The 25,384-nt window shown below is 38.5% G+C and overlaps 1 protein-coding gene across 4 annotated transcripts in view; it reads left to right on the top strand.

The window, feature by feature from the left end:
- The window catches only part of LOC122346848 (protocadherin-9), a 241,914-nt gene that overhangs the window by 47,178 nt on the left and 169,352 nt on the right, over window positions 1-25,384 (top strand). For all 4 annotated transcript variants that reach the window (XM_043241701.1, XM_043241702.1, XM_043241705.1 and 1 more), the window contains exon 3: window positions 5,579-5,680. In XM_043241701.1, coding sequence (XP_043097636.1) covers window positions 5,579-5,680 — 102 coding nt within the window. The remainder of the gene's footprint in view (window positions 1-5,578; window positions 5,681-25,384) is intronic.

Raw genomic sequence — 25,384 nt, forward strand, 5'->3', positions numbered from 1 at the left:
CGAGCTATTATTTTTGGATGAGTACGTTTAGCTTTGAAGAAAAATAGAGGGCACATTTCTTGATGAACGCGTAATGAAATTACAGCCCTCAATTTTAAAACACAGTTTAAATTGAGGAAAAGACGAGGAGTAGGAAACTGAAGCTTGATTTATAAAACCTACGCTTGTATGGATGTATGCAGTCTCCTTTGCGACTTTATACATGAAAGGTCTGAAACATCTGTGAGCATGAACTTTAGGCTACATAAGCCAAACTTCATACGCTCTCACATTTATAATATAAGTAAGGAGCGCTATAGAGGATGTTTCATCTTACGCGTTTAGTTTTGAAGCTTGAGAAAGCAAGTTGCGTGGAAACCTGGAAATGTGTGGAATTGTGATTTCCAGTTTTGGGAAAAGTCATGCATTTCTGTATACACTGAAAAAAGAAATACTTTTTTTTCTCAATTTATATAGACAGAGAGAGAGAGAGACAGAGAGACAGAGACAGAGAGACAGAGAGAGAGAGAAAGAGAGAGAGAGACAGAGAGAGAGAGAGAGAGAGAGAGAGAGAGAGAGAGAGACAGAGAGACAGAGAGAGAGAGAGAGAGAGAGAGAGAGAGAGAGAGACAGAGAGAGAGAGACAGAGAGACAGAGACAGAGAGACAGAGACAGAGAGACAGAGAAAGAGAGACAGAGAGAGAGAGACAGAGAGAGAGAGAGAGAGAGAGAGAGAGAGAGAGAGAGAGAGAGAGAGAGAGAAAGAGAGAGAGAGAGAGACAGAGAGAGAGAGAGACAGAGAGAGAGAGAGAGAGAGAGACAGAGACAGAGAGACAGAGACAGAGAGACAGAGACAGAGAGACAGAGAGAGAGAGACAGAGAGAGAGAGAGAGAGAGAGAGAGAGACAGAGAGAGAGACAGAGAGAGAGAGAGAGAGAGAGAGAGAGAGAGAGAGAGAGAGAGAGAGAGAGAGAGAGAGAGAGAGAGAGAGAGAAAATTTTAATAGGAAGATATGCGTGTAGAATCGAAATTGAATAGTGAGATAAAAAGAACTGTTGGAAACTAAAAATCGCGATTAATCGCACCAAAAAGAAATGTTTTTGTTTACATAACATATGCGTATAATGTTTATGTATATACAAATACACACATATGCATGCATATATTTAAGAAAAAAATGTTGTTATATATATATATATGTGTGAACAAAACACATTATCAATGTCATTAATTACAGTTAATCATTTGACAACACTACTTTGTTATTTGATGTCAGAAACCGTCTTCTAATAAATACATTTTGTCCAATAAAAATGAACAAAAAGCCCACCAGTAACAGGACACGCACAGACTGTAAATTAATCCCTAGTAGCTAAAACCCTCTCTTTATCTTAATAATCGGTGAGGATATGGTTTATTTTGAGTGAAATTAAATGGCCCCTGAAGAGAGATACATCATGAGATCAATAGAAGCTGTGGGTGTTATAGTTTGAACAAAAGCTCATGTGATTGACAGAGGGCTGTCGTACAGTCCCGTAGCATCCCTTCAGGCACATTATATTTATAAAAGCCCATGATTTATATCATCCGTCTGGTTGTGGTGTCTTTTATGAAGCATTTGATGTTTGCATGTATATGTGTATGAGCGTTTGACCTCCTGTAAACATGGCCCTCTGTATAAAAGCTCTCTAAATAAATGATGATAGATAATCTAGATATACAGAGTAAATGGAAAAGCGCCGTCAGCATCACCTGTCTATCTCTCACACACACACACACACACACACACTTATTTACTCACGAAGAGTGCCAGGCTACTTAATCCAGAGTAATATCCCCCCCCTTAATCACATTCATAAATTGGTAATGATATTCATGCACTTGTGTGATATATGGCAAATTATAATGTCAGCGTGTCTTAGCCGTGCCACCATAATTTGAATATGGGCTCTATTGCTTTAATAAATCATGGTGGGTGGGATATGGCAGTCATTAGGTTGAATGACACTACAGAGTCGTGTAAAAAAGTGCATTCAGCTCTCTTATGCATCACGTTGTTAATCATAATATGACTGTTGGGTCCATCGTGATTCGATAGAGGGAAGTGTATGGAAGAACTAGGCTTATTTTAGTGAGGATTTTTATTATTCTTTTTAAACAAATTAATGTTTTTATTCAGCATGGACTCATTTAATTGACCAAAAGTGCAGTTTAAGCAAAAGTGCATGTAAAATCTGTGGTATTTAAATAAATAAAAAAATAATGCTAGTAAGGAGAAATGTTTCAGAAGCAGCACATGAGCATGTTTCTAAAGAATCCTGTGACACTAAAGACTGGAGTCATGATGCTGAACATTTAGTGTTACATCAGAGAAATAAACTATATTTTAATATATATTTAAATAGGAAATTGTCACAATACAGTGATATTTTTTATGGCTATTTATTATATTTTTACTGTATTTTTTAAATAAATGCAGCTTTTGTTGAACTAACATACGTTCACTTACAATCATTTAAAAATCTTACCAAACCCCACATTTTGAACGATACATTTCATCCGATTTAATGAATTCTTTTTTTTGTGCGTGAGTGGAAAAACGGTAATTTTCCACCAGCGCATTTCCTTTTTTTAATTAATTTGCCATTAAACAAATTCCTTTTGTTATTCCAATTTAGATTTCAATGGGGTGTGCGAATCACACCCATCACTTGAAAGTTAGTTATTACATTCAGAATTTCCCTCAACCCAACTAAACACCAAAATGCATGACCCAAATCTGTTACGTGTCGACTAGAACCAAAGCAACGTGACTACCTGAAACCTTCCAGAGTACATTTTTGTGATTTTCTGCAAATTTATTGCACTAAACAGGAAGTACAGAGGCTCTTTTTTCAACTTTTTTAAAGCTCAGAATATGTTCAGTTCAGCAGAACATGCTTTGTTTGAGGGAATGAAGGACAGATGACAGACAGCTTGTACTTTTAGAGAACGGAAGCAGCCTTCCTTCTGGCTTTGATCACACATCTTGCTGTGAGAAAAGCTCTCGAATGCACACAGAATGCTTGTTCTCACGACTACACACACCAAACACGCTCTGTACGTGCCAGAGTAAGATTACAGTAAAAATATAAATTAATAATACAATTAAAGAGTACAAACCATACGCCAGCGCTTTAGAATGCGCTTTCCTTCACGCTCGCTCACTAATGGATAGAGTGGAGAATCGCGCTGGCATTAAACGACTTTGCCGACTGCCAAAGCGTGTTGTCCAGGTCAACGTGACATTAATTAAAACACAGAGAGTGGGCGGCACCGAGCTCCAGACAAATAAGTAAATAGACGTCGTGGTTAAGCTAAAAGACTTTTTTGACGCCTTGGCACTGCAAACGTAACTTCAGATTTCACGATGCGAAGCGCGCAGAGACGGAGTGGAGATAAATAACACGTGTAAGAGGCCGAGGGTGCTCTCTCGAAGGCGTTCTGGGGTTAGAGACAGTGATGTATGCCCGGGGTCTCTCATCGGCCCTGCCTCATTACTGGGCGGCCATTTTGTAAATCAACAGATAATTACGGTATACATCATACAGTGTTCGCATGGCCGCAATTTACTGGATTTCGTTAGGGACGGAGCGAGATGGAAAATGAAAAACGGCTCTTTCCGAAGCAAATAAACCATTTCTTTAGTATTCATAGCATCTCCAGAGGGCATTTGAGCCTTTCGCGTTGCCTGCTTCGTGGTTTTTTTTTTTTTGCGTGACCTTGAATCTCATGCGATGCTTAGCGTGCGTTTCGAGAATTTTCTTGTTCGCCGCGCATGTTAATATACGAAAGCCTCTATTTGATTGTTTTCTTTCAGGTCAGCGTTTAGGTTTTAATTCCTGGCTGTACGATGAGCAATATGTTTTAGCTTCTCTCACTTTGTTTGTGAATTTCAATGAGGTCGCCTTGCCTCCGCCAAAGCCTTTTTGATTGCTTTCCCTGCTTGAGTATCACTCTAATATCATTTGAAATGTCACCACTCATATGTGTTTGTTTCATATGCGTCCCTCTTTCTATTGCATGTAAAAAAATAAAAAATAACACACACAGAAGAGAAAAGACGAAGTGTGCTTGCGAGAGAAAAGCAGATTACCTAACAAAGGGCAGACTGATTTGAAAGCAGGATATTTCGCTGAGATTCACAGCGGAGGTTTGTCAAACACAAATGCCGTATGCTTATAAAGGCAATTTCATTTTCAAAGGAGATATAATCAGTCTGTATCATTTTGGACACAAAGCGTGAAGAAAAAAACATCTTCAGTTCTGCCTCAGCCTAAAAGCGCTGTGTAATTTGTCACCTTTTGAGTTGACTGAGTGTTTGGAAATTGAGAGCCCCCTAATTTTATGCCCATGTGTAAAATATTAAGGATGTTGCCGAAGGTCAGAAATTCTCAGAAATCTTGTTTTTCTGTCGAGTTTATGATAAGTGACAGAATGCCATTCATTCTTCTGCTTTTGGAAGTGTCTTGTTGAGTTCCATTAATAGGAATCACAGCACTTGTAATACCTGTTGAAACAGGAAATTGGTGTGGCCTGAATTGCAAGATTCAGACTTGAAATGGCAAGCTTTGTGCACATTCTACAGAAAAAAGCTGTCTGTGTCTATCAAACACGAGGGTAGAAACTCAAGACTAGAAAATCTGGCTTAAAGCAGTGTTCTTAACTGGTCACGTAATAATAATCCAAGCTGATCCATGATGGTTAACATGGTAGCCGATCAACCAGCTACTAATCAGTTTGCACCAACTTTCTTATAATAATTTTAGATCAGGCACTGTTTGTTTGGTTTTTTTTCCCTACATCGGTCACAATATTGAATATCAATGTTACAGTTATTTTATAAACTAATTTTAATATAATTAATCTGTTGACTGATAACCTAATAATGGCTGGTGATTAAAAGTTTAAAGAGAAAAAAATAACTAAAATCTATTTTAATATACAGTGGGCATATGGATTTTAATAAGTGCTGTCAAATGATTAACTGTGATTAATCACATCTAATATAAAAAAAATGTTTACATGATGTATGTGTACCATGTATATTTAATATGTATAGGCCATATAAATACACACAAGAAAAATATGAATATAAATCATGTAACATGTAAATATTTTAAAAATATTTTCTGTATGTATTTATATATGCATAATGAATATACAAAGTACACATTATGTAGAAAAAACATTTATTTTGGATGCAAGTAATTGTTTGACAGCACTATTTTCTATATGTTCTGAAAATTACATTTTAACAATCTTAATAAATCATTATTATTTATTTATTTATGTTTTTTTATTTTTTTAAATCAAGAGGTAATTGAATTATAAAAATTAGGAAAATTTACATACGTCTAATGCAGTATACATATATACTGTATAACCAGTATTATCCTGTTTCTCCCGTTTATTCTTTTGTGAGAGTTTCATCTTCTCCTCTACTTTCTCTGGTTCCCATCCCACTTTGTCACACATATCATCCATTTCACATCTTTGAAAAAGTTGCTTACTACTTTACTATGTGGACTTGTAAACTTGCGTTTTCTTGGCTTTTAAGGGAACGCTTACCCGCACCCGCACCGAACTGAACCCCGACTATCTGGACCTTCGCTCCCGAGCCGAGCTGAACCCAGAGTACTGGACGCCCTGCACTCCTCTAGTGAGTAACCCTTGTTCAGATTGTTGAGATGGCTGCTGTTGAAGCCCCATTAGAAAGCGACACAGATACACTTTTCACCCTCTTGTTTGTATGTCTTCTCTGCTTATTGGTTTCTTTAGTGACCTCTCTAACGATGGTCCCTTCACCGCTACATCATTATAACTGAGCTAATTTTACATAAACACACATACCTCCCTCCCATTGCTCTCATTACCTGAGTATGTGTAGGGATTTTTGTCTTCTGGGGATTGGGACAGTTTACATGAAGCTTTGCTTGCTACCGGACCTAATGATGCTTTTTTTTTTTTTTTTTTTTTTTTTTTTTTTAGAGCTTTGTGCAGAAAATAAATGCATATACTATTTTGAAGTCTTAAAATGTTTAGCTTTTCAGGAGCTCTGAAACTGCTAATCTTGGCAGCGCTCTTGACATTGTTTTTGCAAGTGTTTATCGGAGCTTCTAATTATTGTGCAGTTTGATAAAGCTGAATGCCTCGCTCCTTGTGCATGCTTTCCTGACTTCGTTTGGGGACGTTTAGAAGATATATGTCTGCTCATCGCTGACTGTTATCCTTTGTGCTGGCCGATTTAATACTCTCATCAGAAGAGTGTGTGCTCAAATGCAGTGAGTGAAATCAAACACATAAATCATCCACAACACCTTACTTTTCATTCTACAGAGTGCTAAAGACTTTACTTGGTCTCCATATTTGTGTGTGTGTGTGTGCATTTGTGGGTGCTTGAATGACTTCACTAGACTCCACAAGGTCTATGTGGGTGTGACGGAGACAGACAGAAAATAAGAGGGTGGTGAATGGAGAAGTAGAATATTTGCAGTGGAGAAGGCAACAAAGGAAATTCAGAAATAAACTATGACTGTAAGACAAAAAATAGGGCTCGTTTCTACCACAGGGACCATAAGATTCTCGACATGCCCACTTTATAGTCTTCAACACCCCTTCAGCACCCCTGTACTGCATTCTGTATCAACATTTCACCCTATTTTTGCTTTGCATCTTTCCTTTTTACCCAAGTCACTGCTTCTAACTTCCAGCATGTCTGCAGGGAATATAGGTCCACTCTGCCTGCGGTTGGAATATTCTCCTGAGAAGTTGATGAGATGATAGAAATGACCTGCGTGCTTCCAGATGTCACCATGCATAAGAGTAGCTCAGTGTGCAGCCAATTACAGTGGTTTTCCAATGGGACTGGCCCTCATCATTGGAGTGTGAATTGTTGCTTTTCCTTATCATCCTAGGGTAAACTGTCCATTCACACTTATTGCACTCTCCTATAGAAATACACACAGATACTTATGTAACTAAAATGAAGGTTCAGGATTAAAATTGATTGAAACTAAAACACAATGAAAGTTATTATTTCTTAAAAGGTTACTTCAGTGTTATTGAATGACAGAAGATGCTACATGCTGGAAATCATCAGTTCTGTTTTTGTGTCTAAAGTTACAGTAATATATGTGTCAGAAATAAGAACTTACCATTTTAGCAAACGGCTGGTTTTGGGGATCAGAGTTTCAAATGGTAGATGGCCGAAAAGGTCTTTTCTGATGGCTTTCAGGACATCTGTTTGAAGAAAATAAAGGGATAGTTCAAATTGTTACTGGTGAAGGGAGGGCAGACTCAATAAGTCTAGTGTAGATCGAGACCACCACATTGGGGCTAGATTAGCATTTATCTCCCATTTAAGTTAGTCGCTTAGATATAAATCTTGCTGAAGGATGGGCGGGTTGTTGTGACAAAGCTCCATTTGACCTCTCCATTTGCTATGAACTATTCTGTCCAAGTTGAAGAACTTCATGTAGTCCAGCAGGGACTTGTTTCAAAGTAGGTCAGAACAAGTTGCCCAATTGTCGATAGCACCGCCAAATGGTCATGAGTTTGAAGTCATTAGAGTTTTGTAACGGCCCCTGGGGGCTAGAACAATAGCTGATCTTTTAAAGCAGGTTGAAGCAGCAGAGGGGTCCAGCAGGTGGCAAAAAAAGTTGCTGGAAACCTGTAGTTGGTCAGCATTGTGCTTCAAGGACTGTCATCATCTTCCCTCTGGAGAATTGGGGTCTGGTGGCCTCTCTTTTGTTCTAGAAGCTCTCTTGGTTATATGCACAGATGCACCCAGACACAGTTTGTTAATTTTCTTCATGCACCAAATGTATTTCATCCTTTACAAGCTGGTTTGATAAATGGCTTCGTAAACCAGCCGGAATCGTATTCTGTTGAATTGCTAATGGGATTAGAGCTGTATTATGGAAAAAGGTTGTTTTTGGAGAACATATTGCTTGTTGTCTGGAGGTCAGAACGAATGTGCAGTATATCTTGTACCCTCCTCTGTCGTCTCTCAAAGGTCAGCAGTGTGATTAACCTCGGGTCAATTACACCCAAGATGCTGCACACAATCCGTTAGAATGCATTAGTTTGGGGATAAGTGCACGAGGCAACCAGTTTTACTGATCGGAGGTGATCCTTCAGTTCCATCTGCAGCCCTGCTAATATGTTATGCATCTCGCCAACTGTCAGTTATTGCTCCCCTGAGCCTTTAGAACATTATTACGACAGATATTAGTTATTGAAATGAGCCATAATTAACACAAAACCAATTGAGTACATTATGGAGTTCATCCCTCTTTATTGCTCTGCAATCAGTTGCTGTGTTCTCACCTCAGGACCCAGTGGACGGAAGGGAAGAACTCAAGCACAGTAAGTCAACAATACACTTCATAGGTGTGTCAATAAATGGTCCTTCATGCCTAACACGTCTTCGAAATAAGACGGCCTCTTGTTACAGAAAACATAGCTAGTGCGTTTATATCTTCACTATCAACGGACGGATCAGATAGATTCATTGCTTTGTTGCTCAATAAGTGGCTGTTGCAGCGAAACGCAGAGACTTGTCATTTTGTATCTGCCCTGACGAGCCCCAGGTGCATGTACTCATGGTTCGCAGGCAGAGAGGAATCATGGGATTGATTATGAAGTCATTCCAGGGTTGTGTGACCGTCATAGCTGCTGTTTTCCTCCGACATGTCTTGGAATATTCATGAAGTGGAGCTAGGCTGTGTCTGAGGAGACCTGTCAGCAGGGAAGAGAAACATTTCTGAGCTTGTAGGGACATGCTTGAGAAGGAAAAATGGCGACTTTGAATTGCTTTTTCATGTATTTGCACGCATTATTGATTTATTGACCTTCTGTCGGGACAAGGTGGTTCGAAGACAGACTAGGGCCAATTTATTCATTCCGTTGAGAGGGAAATGAGCTTAGCTCTGCCGCACTGACCGAGCTGAGCGATGAATGGGTCTACAGTAGGTGCTGATTAGCAAGAGTGAGCGCTCTTAATGCCGTTAGAGTCTCACTTATTAGATGATATGAGGTGCGTCAACTCTTTGGGTCCTGCTAGGTTGTTCAGTAATGAGAAACTGAAAAACCTAAAATCTTACAGAGAGCATTTATTTATTTTGAATCAAGGATGTAACCGGGGCTTAGGGACTGGACATTGATTAAACTTCCGAAGTCCTCTTCAGTGTACATAACGGTGATGTTATGGCCCCACTTCAGATGTTTTCCTCTCTAAAGTGGCTCTTAGAGGCTTGATGTGCTCTGATGCCCTATGCCATACTTGGTGTATAAAGATTGTGTCTAAGCGTTTTAGAAAGTTGGTCAATACTCTCTTCATAGTGAAGGTGTATTTACTGTAAGACCTTTGTAAGGAAAGAGAGACCTCATGAATTATGTATGCGTATAGAGCTCCCATTTCTTTTCTGAGATATGGGATAGGAAATGGATCCCTTTCTTAAGTAAAGAGTAGGGATACTCCTGGGGCAAGGAACTCTACCTTTGCATTAGTGTCTGCATTGACTCGGATTGAGTGCTAGAAGTTCCAGACAAATCTGTATCCACGCTGGGATGCTAAAGGAGTAATTCACCCAAAGCTACCAATCGAGTTATCATTAAAACATATTCATGGCATTTCAGTGGAATAGAGTAGAATGATTTTCTTTAGAATTTCTCTTTTTGCAAAAAAGGCTAAAGCTAACAATGTCAGGCTGTTGTCGAGCATCTGTTGGCCTACTTTTTGCTGTTTGTTTCACACTGTTTGCCAGTAGTCTGATCACTGTCATGGCTCTTCAGCCAATTCAGCATGTCAAATAAGTGGCAGAGCCTGTCAGTGAGTGACCACTCTGATTGCTGGTTCAGCTTAGCAAACCAGTGCATGAAAATAACTTGTGGCAAAAAGCAAAGTAAAGTCAAAAATGGGCATAAACAAGATTGCTCTTCCCATTGTATATTCATAGCTGTAGCTCTTCCGGTTTTCTTTTTGGAAGAGCAAATACAGACCACTGCCACCTTCTGGTATGGAGAGTTGCCTACAGTCTTTGCGTTTTTTGAAGCACAAAGTTTGTAGAGTAATAAGTTAAAAAAAGCCTGCTTTTTTGTGAAATGGTAAATCACAGAGCATCTTGTTGGAACTAATACTCTTTTGTTATGTGGTAGAGTCTTGTGTGAAAACAAGTTTTGCCATTATTAAGTTGTAGCAGTTGTTTGTTGTATAGCCTCTAGCCTTGTTTTGGGCCATTTTCTTATTGTCTCCCTCTTTCTCTTCCACATTCATTGTTTGTTTCTCTCTTACTTCCTCACTTACGTTCTCTTTCCATCTCTCTCTCTTTGACTCGCTCGTTCTCTCTGTATTATTAAGAGCAGAGCTGGTGACTTGAGATAAGTGGTCACTCCTAGAGGCGTCTGCTTCTGAGGGCACTCTTTTATTTGGTCAAGATGGATGGTTTGAAACATTTCCCTGAAAGTAGCAGTCAGCATTGCAGCATTGCCACTCTTTAAAATGGTTTTGTCTGATAAGAGCTCCTGCATTAGTGTAGAAGGCAGGGTCCAGTGTTTGTGCCCTTGTAGTACTTCAAAATGTCTTACTCACTTCATTCATCAGAGTCCTTATAGTTCAGCAGCATAAAAAAAGAAAAAACATCTGGTCATCCAACTTTTACCTCCCTAGTCCAATGACAGCCTATTTTATATAGACCTCTTTGTTATTTTCGGATAATAAAACTTGCATTACAGAAAACGTCTGACAGAAAGGGCTGTATACTTGATAAGAACAAGTAGAAGGAATGTCAATTTCTGCCCCAGTTTGGTAGATGTGAACAACAAGGTTTGCCGTATCTTGACAGTCCTGGTTGCTTAGTTGTTCCAGCAGCAGATGTTTTTCCCGTTTTGTACATTCGATTGCCATGTGTCGCATGTTTCCTGGTCTTTGATGATGTCATAATGCATCGTTTACACAAACCTGTCAGCTCTTCACGTTTGGTGTAACTCAGTCTTTCAGTAGATGTCACGTCACGCTCATGCACATCACCCACAGTCTATTTTTACAGGGATGAGGAGACAAATGCCGGGAGAAGAAGTTGTACAAACAGCTTGTTGGATGGAGTTTCGCTGAATGGATGTTGGCAGAACCATGAGCGCTACACAGAAGCTAATAAAAGACAGACTTACCGGTACTTTGACACTATTGAAGTTTTTTTGCTGTCACTCCGTGTATAGCACTTACGTTTCACACTTGTTTGCGAGTAAAATTAGCCAGGCTATTGCTTTCCAGTAAATTTAGCGTTGGCTGTAGCGCAGCACAAGCTCATTCGCTTGTGTTGTTCAGAAATAGTCGCTGGCAATGCATTGGTCAAGCTTTTTGCGAAAGAATGTTTGCCATGTCTGAACTTCTTGGTACTTTTGCAGATCGCCCCCTAGTGGCAGTCAGTTTGTCTGCGTATTTACAAAAGCTGATCAAGGGTTTAACCCTTTGTGAGTTGTACAGGTGTGTATCTATGTGTGATTTAGATGAGTGTGTGTTAAAGGCCTGATGGACCAGCTGTGGTGTCTGGCTGTCAGTTTTATGCAGATGAAGAGTTCAGATAGTAATTATCTAAATAATTAGCCTGTCCCAAAGGAAAGTAAGTTTGTTCTACTTCAGGCAATCCTGTCTCTTTGGTATCTGCTGTCTGCACGGCATCTGTCCTAATGGCACAGTTCCATATATCTAAAAAAACAGGCACCATTTGTTATCTGACTTGGTTATTAATCTAATAAATTGGCATTAGGTACCCAAACACACATCCTGGAAAAAATCCATCAGATGTGTATTTTGTTGTTGTTGTTTGTGTTTTTATTTATTTATTAATTTTTTTTACAGTGAAGTTTGTTGTGTGCTACAAAAAGAACTGCAAAAATGTTTTCAAGCATGATTCGACAATACACTGCAAAAATGCTTTTCTTACAATTTTTTGTGCTGTTTCCATCCAAAATACATAACAATTCTATATTTAAGTAAATGTGTCTTGATTTTTAGGAAAAAGTCAAAATTTTTTCACGGGATTTAGCTTGAAACATCAAAATAATCTGCCAATGTGGTAAACCAAAATAATCTTGTTTTCTGTTTGAAATTAGATTTCATTTATATTTTTTTGCTTACCCCATTGTACGATTATTTTGCTTGTTTTAAGGAAAAATCTATTTACTTTTGGCTTCTTTTTTTGAAAACAAAACAATAATATATCATTCTCTAGAAAATCCTTCTTGATTTAATAAATTTTTTTGCAGTGCACTTGTCTGCAAGCGGATAAAAAAAGAGAAATTATGAAGTTACAGACCAAAAAATAAATGTACGTGGAAATTTTATTTTATACATCAGGAATTGATTATGATGACAGAATTTTTCCCTTTATAACTTGTATTCAGCATCTATTTTAGCCATGGCTGGTATTAGTTCTTTATAGGAGGAATTCTGGAAAAAAAAAGTAAATAACTGAACAGATACAAAACACTTATCTCTGGCTATGACTGATGGCTATCTAGCGTCAGTCACTTTTATTGCTTTAACGAATCCAATCGATATGAAATGCTTGGCCGTGGCGCTGCTCTTGTCAGGGCCTGTATCAGCCAGTTGATGCTGATGATCTCTTATCAATGCGAGAGTTAACAGTGACTTATCAGTTTGTCATTTTCACCAGTATTTTCTGACATATTGCCACTATTTTAAATAAAGAGAACACCTCTGTGGCTCTGATGGAGGATTACAGTGCTTAAAACAGGCCACAGACGTAAAAGATTCACATTTGGCCTTTATACAAGGCCAGCCTGTCAATACCCCTTAACCTCAGAGATCTGCTGCTTTCATGCCAGAATGGCCCATATATGAAGTGGTTTAGGCGGATAGTTCTTACAAATGGCCCATTTTTTTTTTTTTCGGTCGCTTGCTCTGTCTTTCTTTTGCACACATACGCAGTTTTGGCCTTTTGAGATTTGGGGCACTGCTTTCCAAATTGACTTTTATCAAACTGTCTCAGGGAAGTAAGCTTTGTGGGTGGGCAGCGCTCTATTGTTCTCCTGCATGTAGTAAAGAATGAAAGAGGAGCTGTTCAATATATTTTCTGCTATCATCAAAAACCCCTGCCAACCTAAGGGCAAGCTTATTTCTTTCACCCCAGAGTAATCACATGTACACAAAGAAGCAAACCCGAAAGTGAAACAAATAAATTTTTTTCATAAAGAAATGGCACCAGTTTTTGGGACTGATTTACTTGTTTGCTTGTTATTTATTTATTTAGACACAATTATTATATATAATTTATAATAATTCCCCAATAATATCCCAAAAAGCTCAAATTATACGCTTGTTACGATAGATAAATAAATATATATTTCGGTATTTTTGGAGATTTAATGCATTGAGATTTATGTATTGCGAAAATAATGTCATTATAAAATGGCTCTGATTTATTATTATCATTATTATTATTGCTATTATTCTTATTATTATGCTATACTTGCTTTTTGTGGTTTTTAGGTTTTGAAATGGACTTGTATTTGCGTAGTTCACTCACAGAGAGACACACATACACACAGACAGAGACATATGATATTGTTTTAAATAGATTGTTTTGTGCAGAATTAGATATCGTGGATTAGAAGTCCTGACCCTTTCATTATACTAAGAGGGCCTTAAAATGAGTTAGATGTATGAAAAACATACTGTGCTCCTTTAAACCTCTTCTACGTCTGTCTCAGTATTATAAATCCGGAGTGTTTAATCTCTTGTTTCATGTATGAGAAAGCGTCCTTACTAATATCCCCATAATCTGTGTGGTGACCTAAAAGTAAACAGCCGTTGAGTAGACGCGAGCTGAAAGTATGCTGAATATCTTTCAACTATATTATAGTTTGATGATCTTCTAATGGGAAAAAAAGTATCTGCATAGCATGTTTCAGCGTGTTAGGTTTGGCTCATCGTGCCAGATTTTCTCCAAACTGCTGCCTATTGCTTGGAGCAGCCTTTCTGTCGACAATGTGCCTAAAAAGTTGCTTAGGTTGGCAGCTCACTCTGTTTTGCAACAGAGGCATTGTTGTCTAAAAAATCGAAAGTCCTACGAGCTTCTTACGGTTCACTGTAAATGAAACCTCCTGTCATGAGATCAGCCTCGTCTGTCATCCATATACGCAGGTAGAGCTTCTGTTCTCTGGCGGTTCTCATCTTCGCAGGGACAGTGCGATCGTCCCTCTGTAATATGCGTCCACAGGGATGAAATCTGGACGTTCCAGACCGGACTAATTGGCTTGGAGGCAGATATGCGGGGCAGCGCTGACAGCAGAGGTTTCTCTTGCTTCTTTTATATTGTAGGGACTGGACCCCAGCCGCAGTTCTAGGACTGCTGTAGGCTGTGATCTACCTACTGACTCAACTCTGCAATTAGTCTACATAGGTTATATATATATTCTACAGCTGGATAGCATCAGTGCTGAAAGTCCCCTAATGGACTCCCATATTTAAAACTCCCACTTTTTATGATTTAAATCTTCATTGCCTCCCGTCTCTCTTTTTGTCTTGCTTTTCTCTTCTGTGATAGACTGTGGTGGAGTTTAAGCTGCTCTTTCAGTAATGTAGTTCCTTAATTTACAACATGTTAAATACAAAACTGTATTGAAGCTATTTAAGGCAGGCATTATCTCTTTAATTATGTAACAAATTATTTGTTCATCATTTAATCATTTAACCACTTAATACAAATCACTCTCACAAAGAGTGTCTGCTAAATGGTGTTAAAGTAAATAATTGAATCAAAAGCAAAGTAATAACCAGTTTTTTTCAACTGAAGTTTTATTTTTGAAGAACAAGAGACATTGTGTTTTGATTCTTACTTGAATTCGATTTTCGGATTGATTTGCAAACGTGATTTCGTTTCAAAAGAGAGAAACAGTGAGACCGTGTGAACGGTTCAGATGTATATAATTGGATATTTTTATGTATATAGCCTGAACAATTATTTAGAAGTTTGGGATCAGTACATCGGTAAAGTCATTTTTTGAAAGGCATTAATGTTTTTTATTAATCAGAGATGCATTAAATTGATAAAAACAGTTAGTTTCTAAGTATTTTAAAATAAAAAAAACAGAACAAAACTATTAAGCAGCACAACTGCTTTCACACTGATAATAATAAATGTGCAGAAAATCAGCTTATTACAATTTCTTAAGGATTATTTGACACTAAAGGCTCTGAAAATTCTAGGATTTCCTTGTCCAGCTTTTTTTGAACACATCCTGTATGAACACCCACTAAGCCTAAATATGAACAATAAATTGGGATGAAAATAAAGCCAGAGTTGTGTTTACTCGTGTCTTTAATTGAAAAAAAAAAAGCAAAACAGCTTTGTGGAAAATTGACATTATTTTGAAAACAGCTGTGCTATTAAACAATGCAGTTAGCAACGTCGTTACATTTAGTTAGTTACCCATAAAGAACAGAGGCAAATGAATGGGCTCATTTATGAATTTTAGATACAGATATACCATGTTGGGATGGATCTGACACCAAGCGTCGTCTCATTGAACCTCATCATCTCAGCAGGGTTCTTGAAGAAAGTCATGGGAGAATTTACTCCGATTCTGAATTCAGCACAGATGTGTATGCGTCTGCTCTCATTGGCTCGGCCTATCGCTGTTTGCATTTCTGTCAAAACTGTTTCATCTACATGTAACATCAGAAGCCAGTTCACACAAACACTTCCATCTGTGTCAAATTAGCATAGCAAAGCGTGACCATATAAAGCTAGAAAAAAACAGTGCGTGACAGTTCTAAGTATTTGCACACAGCATGGAATCAAGAGGTTACACACTGTCTTTGCTCTCTCTTTCACACACTCTCGCTCTTTTTCTTTCATTTCGCAGTCTATGAATTCCACAGCATGCTTGACTACACTTTGCATATGCATATCTTCGCTGGGTCAAGCACGAGCTTTAACGTAGCCATAACGTTAATAGTCTAGTGCAGAGGTTTTCAAACTTTTTAATTCCAAAGGGCCCCCAAATATGATGACCACCTAAGAAAAATGCATAGCATTATGCAAAGCTATGTAACCGGACAAGTCAAATTATTCCATAGTTACTAGAAAATATTGGCTTTCGTATGAACTGCTTTGACGTTAGGGATGTGAGCGAGGGGATGTTTTATATACAAACCATACAAAACCATTTTTCAGTTCAAAGGTTTGTGGGCAGTAATTCATATTGTTATATAAAAAACTATCTTTAAAATTTCTAAACACTGGAGATATGGCTACTGAAAATTTTGCTCTGTGTGTGTATAGGATTTCAGGAAGAACAGTCCACTTAGCTACTGTATCTTTAAAAGTTTTATGCAATTAACCACACTTATGACCTAACCCCATATAGAACTATCATTCATCCTTTAATATGAAGATGTTGGTGAGCTCATAACAGATGATCGTGGCCCATTTTTGCAGCTTCATTTTTTGAATAAACACGTAAACCAAGGCAGGAGCTTAGCGTTTTGAATGCTACCGTATGCTTTCCATAGCGAGATCAAGGAAAACGTGTTTCCAGCGTCATGTCCCCTTTAAGACTCTCGACAGAACGCGCAACTGGGGTCCCCATTAGCAAGTCTAACGAGGTCACAACTGGCCCTTTGTTTCGTTTTCTGACATAATATGCCAGTGTCCAAGTAGAACTGAGAAAACGAGATGCTGTTTACACTCTGCGGCATCGTGGGATCTGTTCGTATCTAATAAGTGAGTGAAAAAAAGAATAATTGCTAGCCGGCCAGCTGCCATTATTGTCCATTAAGTGTATTGTGGTCGGCGGTATGGTGCGTCTGAAAGCTCCGCCGTATGTAATGAGCTATAATCCTGCCTGGCGTGACTAAAAACGTCCACAGCAGGGCCTGCTCCGTTGCAGAAGTTCTCGCTCTAATCAGAGCCTGATATTAAGGGCGAGGAGATTAGTCAAGGTGCAGGGTGCTCTTTAAATAAATAAAGAGTGGCAAGAGAACAGAAGAAGCAGAATATATGTGCTCGACGGCAAGAAACAGTACGAGAGCGAGGGTCTCGGGTGGTCAACCTCTGAAGACCCTGCACTCTTTGAAGGCCTCATTAGCCGGTGTTATCTGTGTATTGACACTACCCCGGGTACCTGAGGGGTTACTGTGTGCGGCTTGCGTCTTGGCCCAGGCATACAAGGCTGTTCCGATGAAATAAGACTTTGAAGTTGATTTTCCATTTGAAGAACTATCCATCTGGGATTTTATTTATTTCCAATTTCTCTTTTTTTCTCCCTGCTCTTTCCTTTCTCGCTGCTCAAGGCTAGGGGCTTCTATGTAGGTGGTGAAGAAGAAGATCGCTCTTTGTTTTCTATTTATTTTGTTATGATCTCCAGCTGCAACAATCAGAACCGCTGTGTGTTTTGTTAATAATTAAAGCGGCCAAATCAATCTCGGGAACCCCGAGCTAGACGTCGCTCTAAGAGAGAAGGAGATGAGAAAAGATGGGAGACGGCCTGCACTGCTCTGTCACTTGCAGCAAACGGCATCGATTGGGAATGTAGCTTGGATTTGCTTGCGTTCATTACGGGACGTTTAGCGACGTGAATAATTCTAAAAGCTCGCTAATATGTAAAATCAGTGACGAAAGCCCATGCACGCACATGTTTTATTAATGCTCTGTAAACTTCTAGCTCAATAAACACCCACTTACATGTTGTTTTAACTTTTTTTTTATGCCTTCGAGCTTTTATGCTGCTGTCTTTTTTCAATTATAGCATTTCTCGCAACATCTGACTCTACATGAGGTGGAATTAACGAGAAGCGTATAAGTGTGTGCGCACGAAGAACAAACTGACACGAGAGCGGCGGAGATGCAATCATATCATCATGTCTCTATAATCTCCAAACAGTAGGACTGGAATTTATACCTCTATTTTCTTCCCCGCATCCTCCTTTATTTTATGTTTTCAGACAAACCGTTGGCATGAATGAATAAATGACGTTGAGTAGGTTCTGTTTTTGAAGAGGTTTACATTTATGCCTTTGGCAGATGTTGTATAGAAATGTTCCTGATTTTATCAGCTCGTGCATTCGATGGCGTTCAAACCCATGACATTGCTAACACCGTGGTATAGCGCTAAGAATAATTCGTTTGAATGTACAGGACTTAGACGATGCTTAACTTAAACATCCAGTGAGATGCTTTGACATGCATGGTTTTCTTTCACGCTGGTGCATTTCCTCTTGAAACAGAGTGAGCTTAAATATATTTTACATTATAACCTTTCCATGGGCAAGTACAGTTCACATTTTATAAGCCAGTTCATTTTTGAGCAAATGTTAGCACAGCTAAGTGCACTCAGATGAAACCTAGATTTTTAGTGGCTATCAGTGTTATTTTAGAATCATTTATGTACTAGTGTTTTCCGTGTAGCTATCATTTAATTAAACTTTAATATTTCTGCTTTGGCAACGAACCAAACTGAGTTATGTTTTTACACAATTTTTATTTATTTGGCAGATGACTTGGCAGCCACTTGCATTGCATTCATTCATTTATTTTTTCTCCTAAATGTACATTTTTATTTCCTGCTTTCTTCGGCAATGCCCCCTTAAAAACGTTTTGTTTGCGTTTTTTAAATTTTTTTGGCGGTTGGGGGGTGGGTTACAATAATAATACCGCTTGCTATTGCTTGAGGTGTAAATAAATAAAATACAGGTTTTTTTTAGCTGTTTTGCCAGATGAGTGTTTCTGAATTTATTTTTGCTATTCACAGAGAAATCCCTAAAAACAGCCCATAAAAGATTATTCTTTTTAGAGGTGCACTTTCATACAGGCAGCAATGGATTAAAAGTCATAAAACTATAAGTTTGATTTCATAGTATTTGGCTGGTTATGCAACCCTCCTCATGCTTTTATTGTTAAATGGCCCCGCAGAAGTGAATATGGATTCTAATTTAAGACTGAAAACAATCTCTCAAACAGTTGGCTCTAAAAGAAAACGAGCATTGAGATTTTGTGCACGAGTCTTCTTACAGTAGCCAATTTCCATGACAATGTGACTGCCATACAAAAAGCTACATTGTTTTGGTTTACTCAAAACAATGACAGCAGGTTATTGTTGAGATATGCAAATTTGGTTTTCTTTTGCTCCATTTGGGAATGCCCTCTTTGAAGTCCTGGCAGCCCTGTGAAGTACGAGGAAACAGAGTCTTAATGGAATCCCCTCCTCTGAGTGTAGAACGGTGCCCGTCTAACCTTGAACTTCCTGTGATGATCCGTCTGACCTGATTGTATCGTGATTAGATAAGGATTTAATCTGCCACACATATGCACGTGCCGTCAAACAATCAAGAGTCTTGCTCTCTTACAAACGCACACATCCGTCCTGCTTTCATCTGTCTCTCTGGCCCTCCATAACGCCGGGCTTTCTCTCGGCTCTTCTCACCCCTCCTTCTTGTTCTCGCTCTCCCTCGGTTTTCCTCCAGACACGCTGGAAATACAATAACAACCTCGAGAGAGGCAGGAAGTAGTAGAGCCAGCAGGAGAGGAAATGGATGATAGAAGAATATAATCCATCTAGTGCACTTAAAACTTCAAACACACACGCACTCACTTGGATACACAAATGCACAAAGCTATATACACAAAGAAATATCTCATAAACATGACTATAGATCATATTTCACCCCGAAATACAGTCAAACTAGTAAAAGAAAAATAAACATATGGACAAATTATTTGTATACAGTTTTTTTTTTGGGAGAATGTTTCAAATATGCATACCTATTTATTGTTTTTTACTACTACACTCAGCAAATATAATAATTTTTTGTCTTTTCTAATTTCAAAAATATATCTTTGACATTTTTACATTTTTGAAAATATATGTGTGTATTTTTTAAGTATATACATTTTTAAGTATACACTAAGTATACACTATAATATTTAAAATATGCTGAGTATATTTATATTCTTAACATTTTCTTAAAATGCAAATTTGAAGCAGGCTGGGCTGGTTTTGTGAGGTTTTATTTGTCTGGAAAATGAAGAGTTCTCTTTGCGCTAGACATTTGGAGTTTAGCCTCGGATAACTGTCTTACTAATCACGTCCAACTAATCCTCTGTATTTGAAAACTGTCCTGAGAACTGTTTTCTACAGAAATCTGCCCTAATCAGACCCTTTAACACAAATCCACATTCTCAGGAATCCTGATTAGTGATTTAGCAAAGCGTTACGATCGCTGATTCATTTCCAATGCGTGTGTGGACACTGGTGTGCATCTGTGTTTGCAAAAAGGATCAAAATCGTCTGATTGGCCATTATTTCCACAGATTCTACTTGTCCTTTTCATTCTCAGAATCTGTTTTAGCTGCTTATTTTCAGAGTGAAGCTTTGTTTTTGTCTTCTGTCAGACTGTCTGAAGCTGCCAGTCCAGAGTTGAAGCGCTTCTGCGTTCATGATAGGCCTCGGAGCTGAAAAAACCTCTCCAGTTGGAATTGTTCCATGTTAATTGCTTGGAAAAAAATAAGTGTAATTGGGTTTTCTTTCTGTCTTTGGATGCCTGGTGCTCCTCTTGTTCTGAAGACCCTCGTTTTGACAGGCGTTATATAGATAAGAGAGCGGAAGCACAATGCAACATATGTCTGGGGCTTCATTGGAAACTGATGCAGAATTTTTCACATTATCTCCTTATTACAATTTCTTCTGTCGTATCCAATATCCTAATTTTGCACACAATGAAAAATAATTAGTGACTAAACTTTTAGCAAAGCTATCACTGTTGCTCATGTCGGGAAGACATGCATTATGGCTGTAAGATTAATGTATTTCATGGGAAAAGAGATTATGAATGCACACTTTGTCAGCGTGTGCATGTCTTAGATGAGTTTTTTTTTTTTTTCAAAAATACTGCTCTTTTCAAAACCTAGTGTTCTGCCTAGACAGTCTCGTTTTGGTTTTCCAACCTGAAAAGGCTAAGGATATAAATATATAATATAATATTTTTAAATAGCTGATCCCAGTTATTGTTATTTTTTGCTTATTAGACTACTGAGGCAAACTTAGCATCATGCTAATGTCAGATTGGATTCAGATCGATAGTGAATTGACTTTCCCATCTGCTTCACATGATCGTTAATATGTGTTCTGCGTAGAGAGTTTCATATCAGTCATTTATGAGTTTATCCCACTCCTTTGCTTAGCACCCTTAGAAGACAGCTGCCTGTGTAGGAAGCAGACAGCTAGGCAGCTCGCTAAGTTTGAGAACAGAACTAATGCACGGATATCTAGGATATCTACCCACTCTCCACCGTAGTAATTAGACAGGTTTCCCAGCTCAACATGAAAGTTTTGAGCTCTTCAGTACTTCAAAGACCGAATCCGATTTCTTCACAGCGCGGTAAATAAATAAATAAAAGAAAAGACCACACACCTTTAATCAATAGTGAAGCCAATGAAGTCAAGGTAACTTTCTTGGGAAATAATGAGGTATTATTTTTAAGCTATCACTTATTCTTGACGTGATTTCCCAGCAGGGGTTAAATTAAAGACAGAGTAGAGTGCAGAAATGAACGCTGATTTGTGTAACGAACGTACGAGGTGGAAAGTAATATCCACGCTGAGGGTTTTAAAATGCAAATCTGTCCTCCTTTCCTAACGAGGAAGGAAAACGTACAATATTGCACGTACATGATGGTTTTATAGACTTGAGCAGTGCATTGTTGCCTATTTTGGCCCTTTGCATTGATTTATTTCATCCTGTTTTGTTTTGTTTCATTTTGTTTTACCTAGGAACGAGGGGCAACAAATCATATTACATTTTTTGATTTCTGATTTAGACTAATGCATTTGGTCCATAAACCAGGTTAGGTTTTCATTTTACCAGATTAAATATTTCTTTTTGAGTAATGAGCCGTGATTCATTTGACCTTCAACGACTTCAAAAGCAGATCCTCTGCTTAAAAACAGACCGGTCGCTCTCGTGATTCAATCGGACAATTGAACAAAACCGCTCTTCAGTGACTCTCCGTCGGAGTCATGAAGGATCTCTTGTTTTTTTTTTTTCTTCTTTGTATTGTCATGATCTATTGTGGGCCCCATCTGATTTCAATCAGGTAAATGGGACGATCATACAGAGGGAGGTTTCTCCCGTAATGACCCCAAGCTTTCAGACGTATGATCAGGGGAGATGTTTAAAGGCTCTGAGTGTGGATAATATCAAAGGCTTCCAGGATGATCTGGGACACATTGTTACGAGGTTTCTAAATATTAATATTTCATCTGTTACGATCTCATTTGTGGTACTTAAGTTGATGTCTTCAGATTAGAGCGGGAGAGGCTTCGCAGCTTTCCAACAGATGACGTTTGATCCTGGGAGAATAACAGCTGACCAAAAAAGACCTGCATATTTATGCCAAGTGCAGCAGATCTTTTCGGATGCTTTTAGGTTGTGCCCTTACGAGCAGCGGTTATTTTGTAGCGACATTGAGGGCCCAGCCCTCCTCAGAAGCTTTATACTTTTCAACTCCAAAAGAGCTCTTAGAGAAAAATTCTCAAATGTATATTTAGAGACGAGTGGCCACAAGAGGACTGAACTGCTGAAGATGAAGAAATTACAGTGGCATTGCAGAGATGTTTTTTTTTCTCTCTCTCATATCCAACAGCATTACTTAAGAGTAAAACCAGGCCTGTTAATTCACTGTGGTGATTTTAAATTAAAGAGATAACTTTTGTGGCGTTATTAAGAGCCTTTTTCTGTTTAGATTTTTCTTTTGTTTAAATTTAATAAAGGTCATATATAGTCATTTCTATATATCATATATATTCATTAATTCGTTCTTTTATTCGGCTATAGATACATAAGTCATAGCAACCAGCTAGCTGAAAGAGTGCAGAGAGTGCATTACAAAAAAAAAAACAATAATGAAAAAGAATGAATGAATAAAAAAATGTCTTTTGAACTATAGTTTCAGGGATATTCTCAGCAAGTATGGATATATGTGATTTAACTGCTGTTAATTATTTAGCTTATCCCATAGATGTGATTGGAATTAGACAAGTGAGTTCTAGTAAACCTAATGTGAGTGAATGAACGAATGGTGAACAAAGCTTGGTGGAGCAGTTTGTATGTTTTGGAGAAGACTATCTGATTCTATCTGATATGTGGGACAACAATATGATGCAGTATAGGGCACAACTGGCATTGCTAATATTCATTCAAAAGAATAAATAAATCCGTAAGCATAAATGCTTAATGTGTCAAGTATATATCACCAGAGAAAAGTCTGTTGTTTCACCAAAAGTAAAAAAAAAAATATATATATATATATATATATATATATAGAAATAAAAACATATAGCACAAGTAGGCTAACTGTTCACAATAAGATCTATAATGTACATTTACAAAATAGGGCAATTTTCATTTCATGTTGAATTTAAAGTTCTTCTAACATTTTATGCTATCTTTCCTTTTAAAGCTGCAATAATGGCCCCCTAGACGCCGATGTTTTCTGTTAGTTGTGCCAGCGGGGTCATGGTTTGGCTGGTTAGCGTGACCCATCAGCTCTTGCTGGTAGCTACACCATCTGGCAGCAAAACGCATCTTTTTCCACTGGCGACAAGTCAAAAGTAGCTGCGTATTTTGAGGAAATCCATTTTTTAACAGCATATATGCCACTAGTCTTATAGATAATGTATTGATAATGTTCACAGTTCTCCTCGGAAGGCTCTTAAAGCAACTTATTTTCTAAGTTGTCATGGCTTTCTAACAGCAACACAGTGATTAACTGCATGGCATTTACAGGTTTGGTAAAAACTGATATTAATATGTATAAAAAAAACAAAGGTGTTTAGGGGTTAAATTTGAAACATCAAAGCAATTAGAGAAACAAAACTGAAATCAATCGTGTCAGAATAAAAACGAATTAGAAAATGTTAAACTATGATAACCTTGGAACTCTCTTCATTCTCACAGTGCTGCGTAAATCTGGCTATTGATTCTGAAGGAGAACAGAGCTTGATGTGACTGATGTGGCATCCATCTTGCTTATTAAAAGCGTGTTTGCGCTGGCATATTCTTTGACCTTTTATCAGGATGAGTGATTGCTGCCAGGCTAGCGCTAGCAGAACGTCCACTTCTGACCTTACGACAGCTCGTCCTTTACCTCCTGAATTATTCCTGCCGTGCGCATGAGGGCTGAAGTCAAATGAGCGCTTAAGCTAATGGAAAAGAATGCTGACAGGAAGTTGATGTACTTAGGTGATTCTTCCCCGTGGGTTCTTCCTGTTGAGGGAGGCGACGTTGACACTCGGGGTCATACTCCTCATAATGAGATTTATGGAGGAGAGCGAGATGGTCCACCTCTCCCACAAGAGGTCCCTGTCTTTCCTTCAGTCGTCAAGAGACCGAAGTAAACACTTGACCCAGCTGTAACGAGCGGCTTGTTTGGTAAATCGATGACAGGCGGGTGTGTCTGCGAATTTTGGTGAAAGTAGGATGGGAAGAGCAGAAAAATTATGTGTTTCGGTGTTTGTTGTTGTGCGACAAAACGAACGACAGAGAGAAGACGACAGCACTTCTGTCGCAAATTGTAGACTCCGCTAAATCCCATAGTAGTGAGCCTTTTAAGCCATCTCGGGTGCTTTTCTGATGTGAAGGGTGTTCCAAAAGGTAGGAGACATAATTGTGAATGCATTCTGATCAGACTGTTTCTTATGGCAGCTGGCAGTCTGTCAGTTAAAAGAGCCAATCAGCTTTTGATAGGATTTGTTTAATCTAGTATGGATGTGAATTAGCGAGACCAGTTCGAAGAGAAAAAAAAAAACACAATTTATAAATGTAACATCACTGTTGAGTTTATGCGTGATGGCTGACACCAAAGCTAATAATTATTTTTAATGTCACAGCTAATAATTAAAATTTAGAATGGTAACTATTAGTATTTAGTTTTAAAGTTCTATATCTGTATGTAATGACTGGTCGAAGACAGGTGGATCCATTTGCGACAGACTTTAATCGTGGTCAGACAGGCAGGGTAAAACAGGAGCGAACGACAGTATACAGGGGAATCCAAGAGACGTAAACAAAGACAGGCAGAGGGTCGGTAGGCAGGCAGAAATCAATCGTAGAATCAAACAGGAACAAGGTCGGCAACAGGAATACAGATACAGGGATAAACGCTCGGAATTGCTGTACAAACAAACAAGACTTCGCACAGATTGATGGCAGGGCAGATCTTTTAAAGGGGAAAGGGAATGAGGAACACCTGGCAGCGCTAATCAGTCCAAGGCACGGGATTATGGGAAATGGAGTCCTAGAGCGATCAGTACTCGGGTGAGGGCTCCCTCCGGTGGTGGT

Source organism: Puntigrus tetrazona, chromosome 6 (assembly GCF_018831695.1).
Source record: "Puntigrus tetrazona isolate hp1 chromosome 6, ASM1883169v1, whole genome shotgun sequence".
Classification (NCBI taxonomy): Eukaryota; Metazoa; Chordata; class Actinopteri; order Cypriniformes; family Cyprinidae; genus Puntigrus; species Puntigrus tetrazona.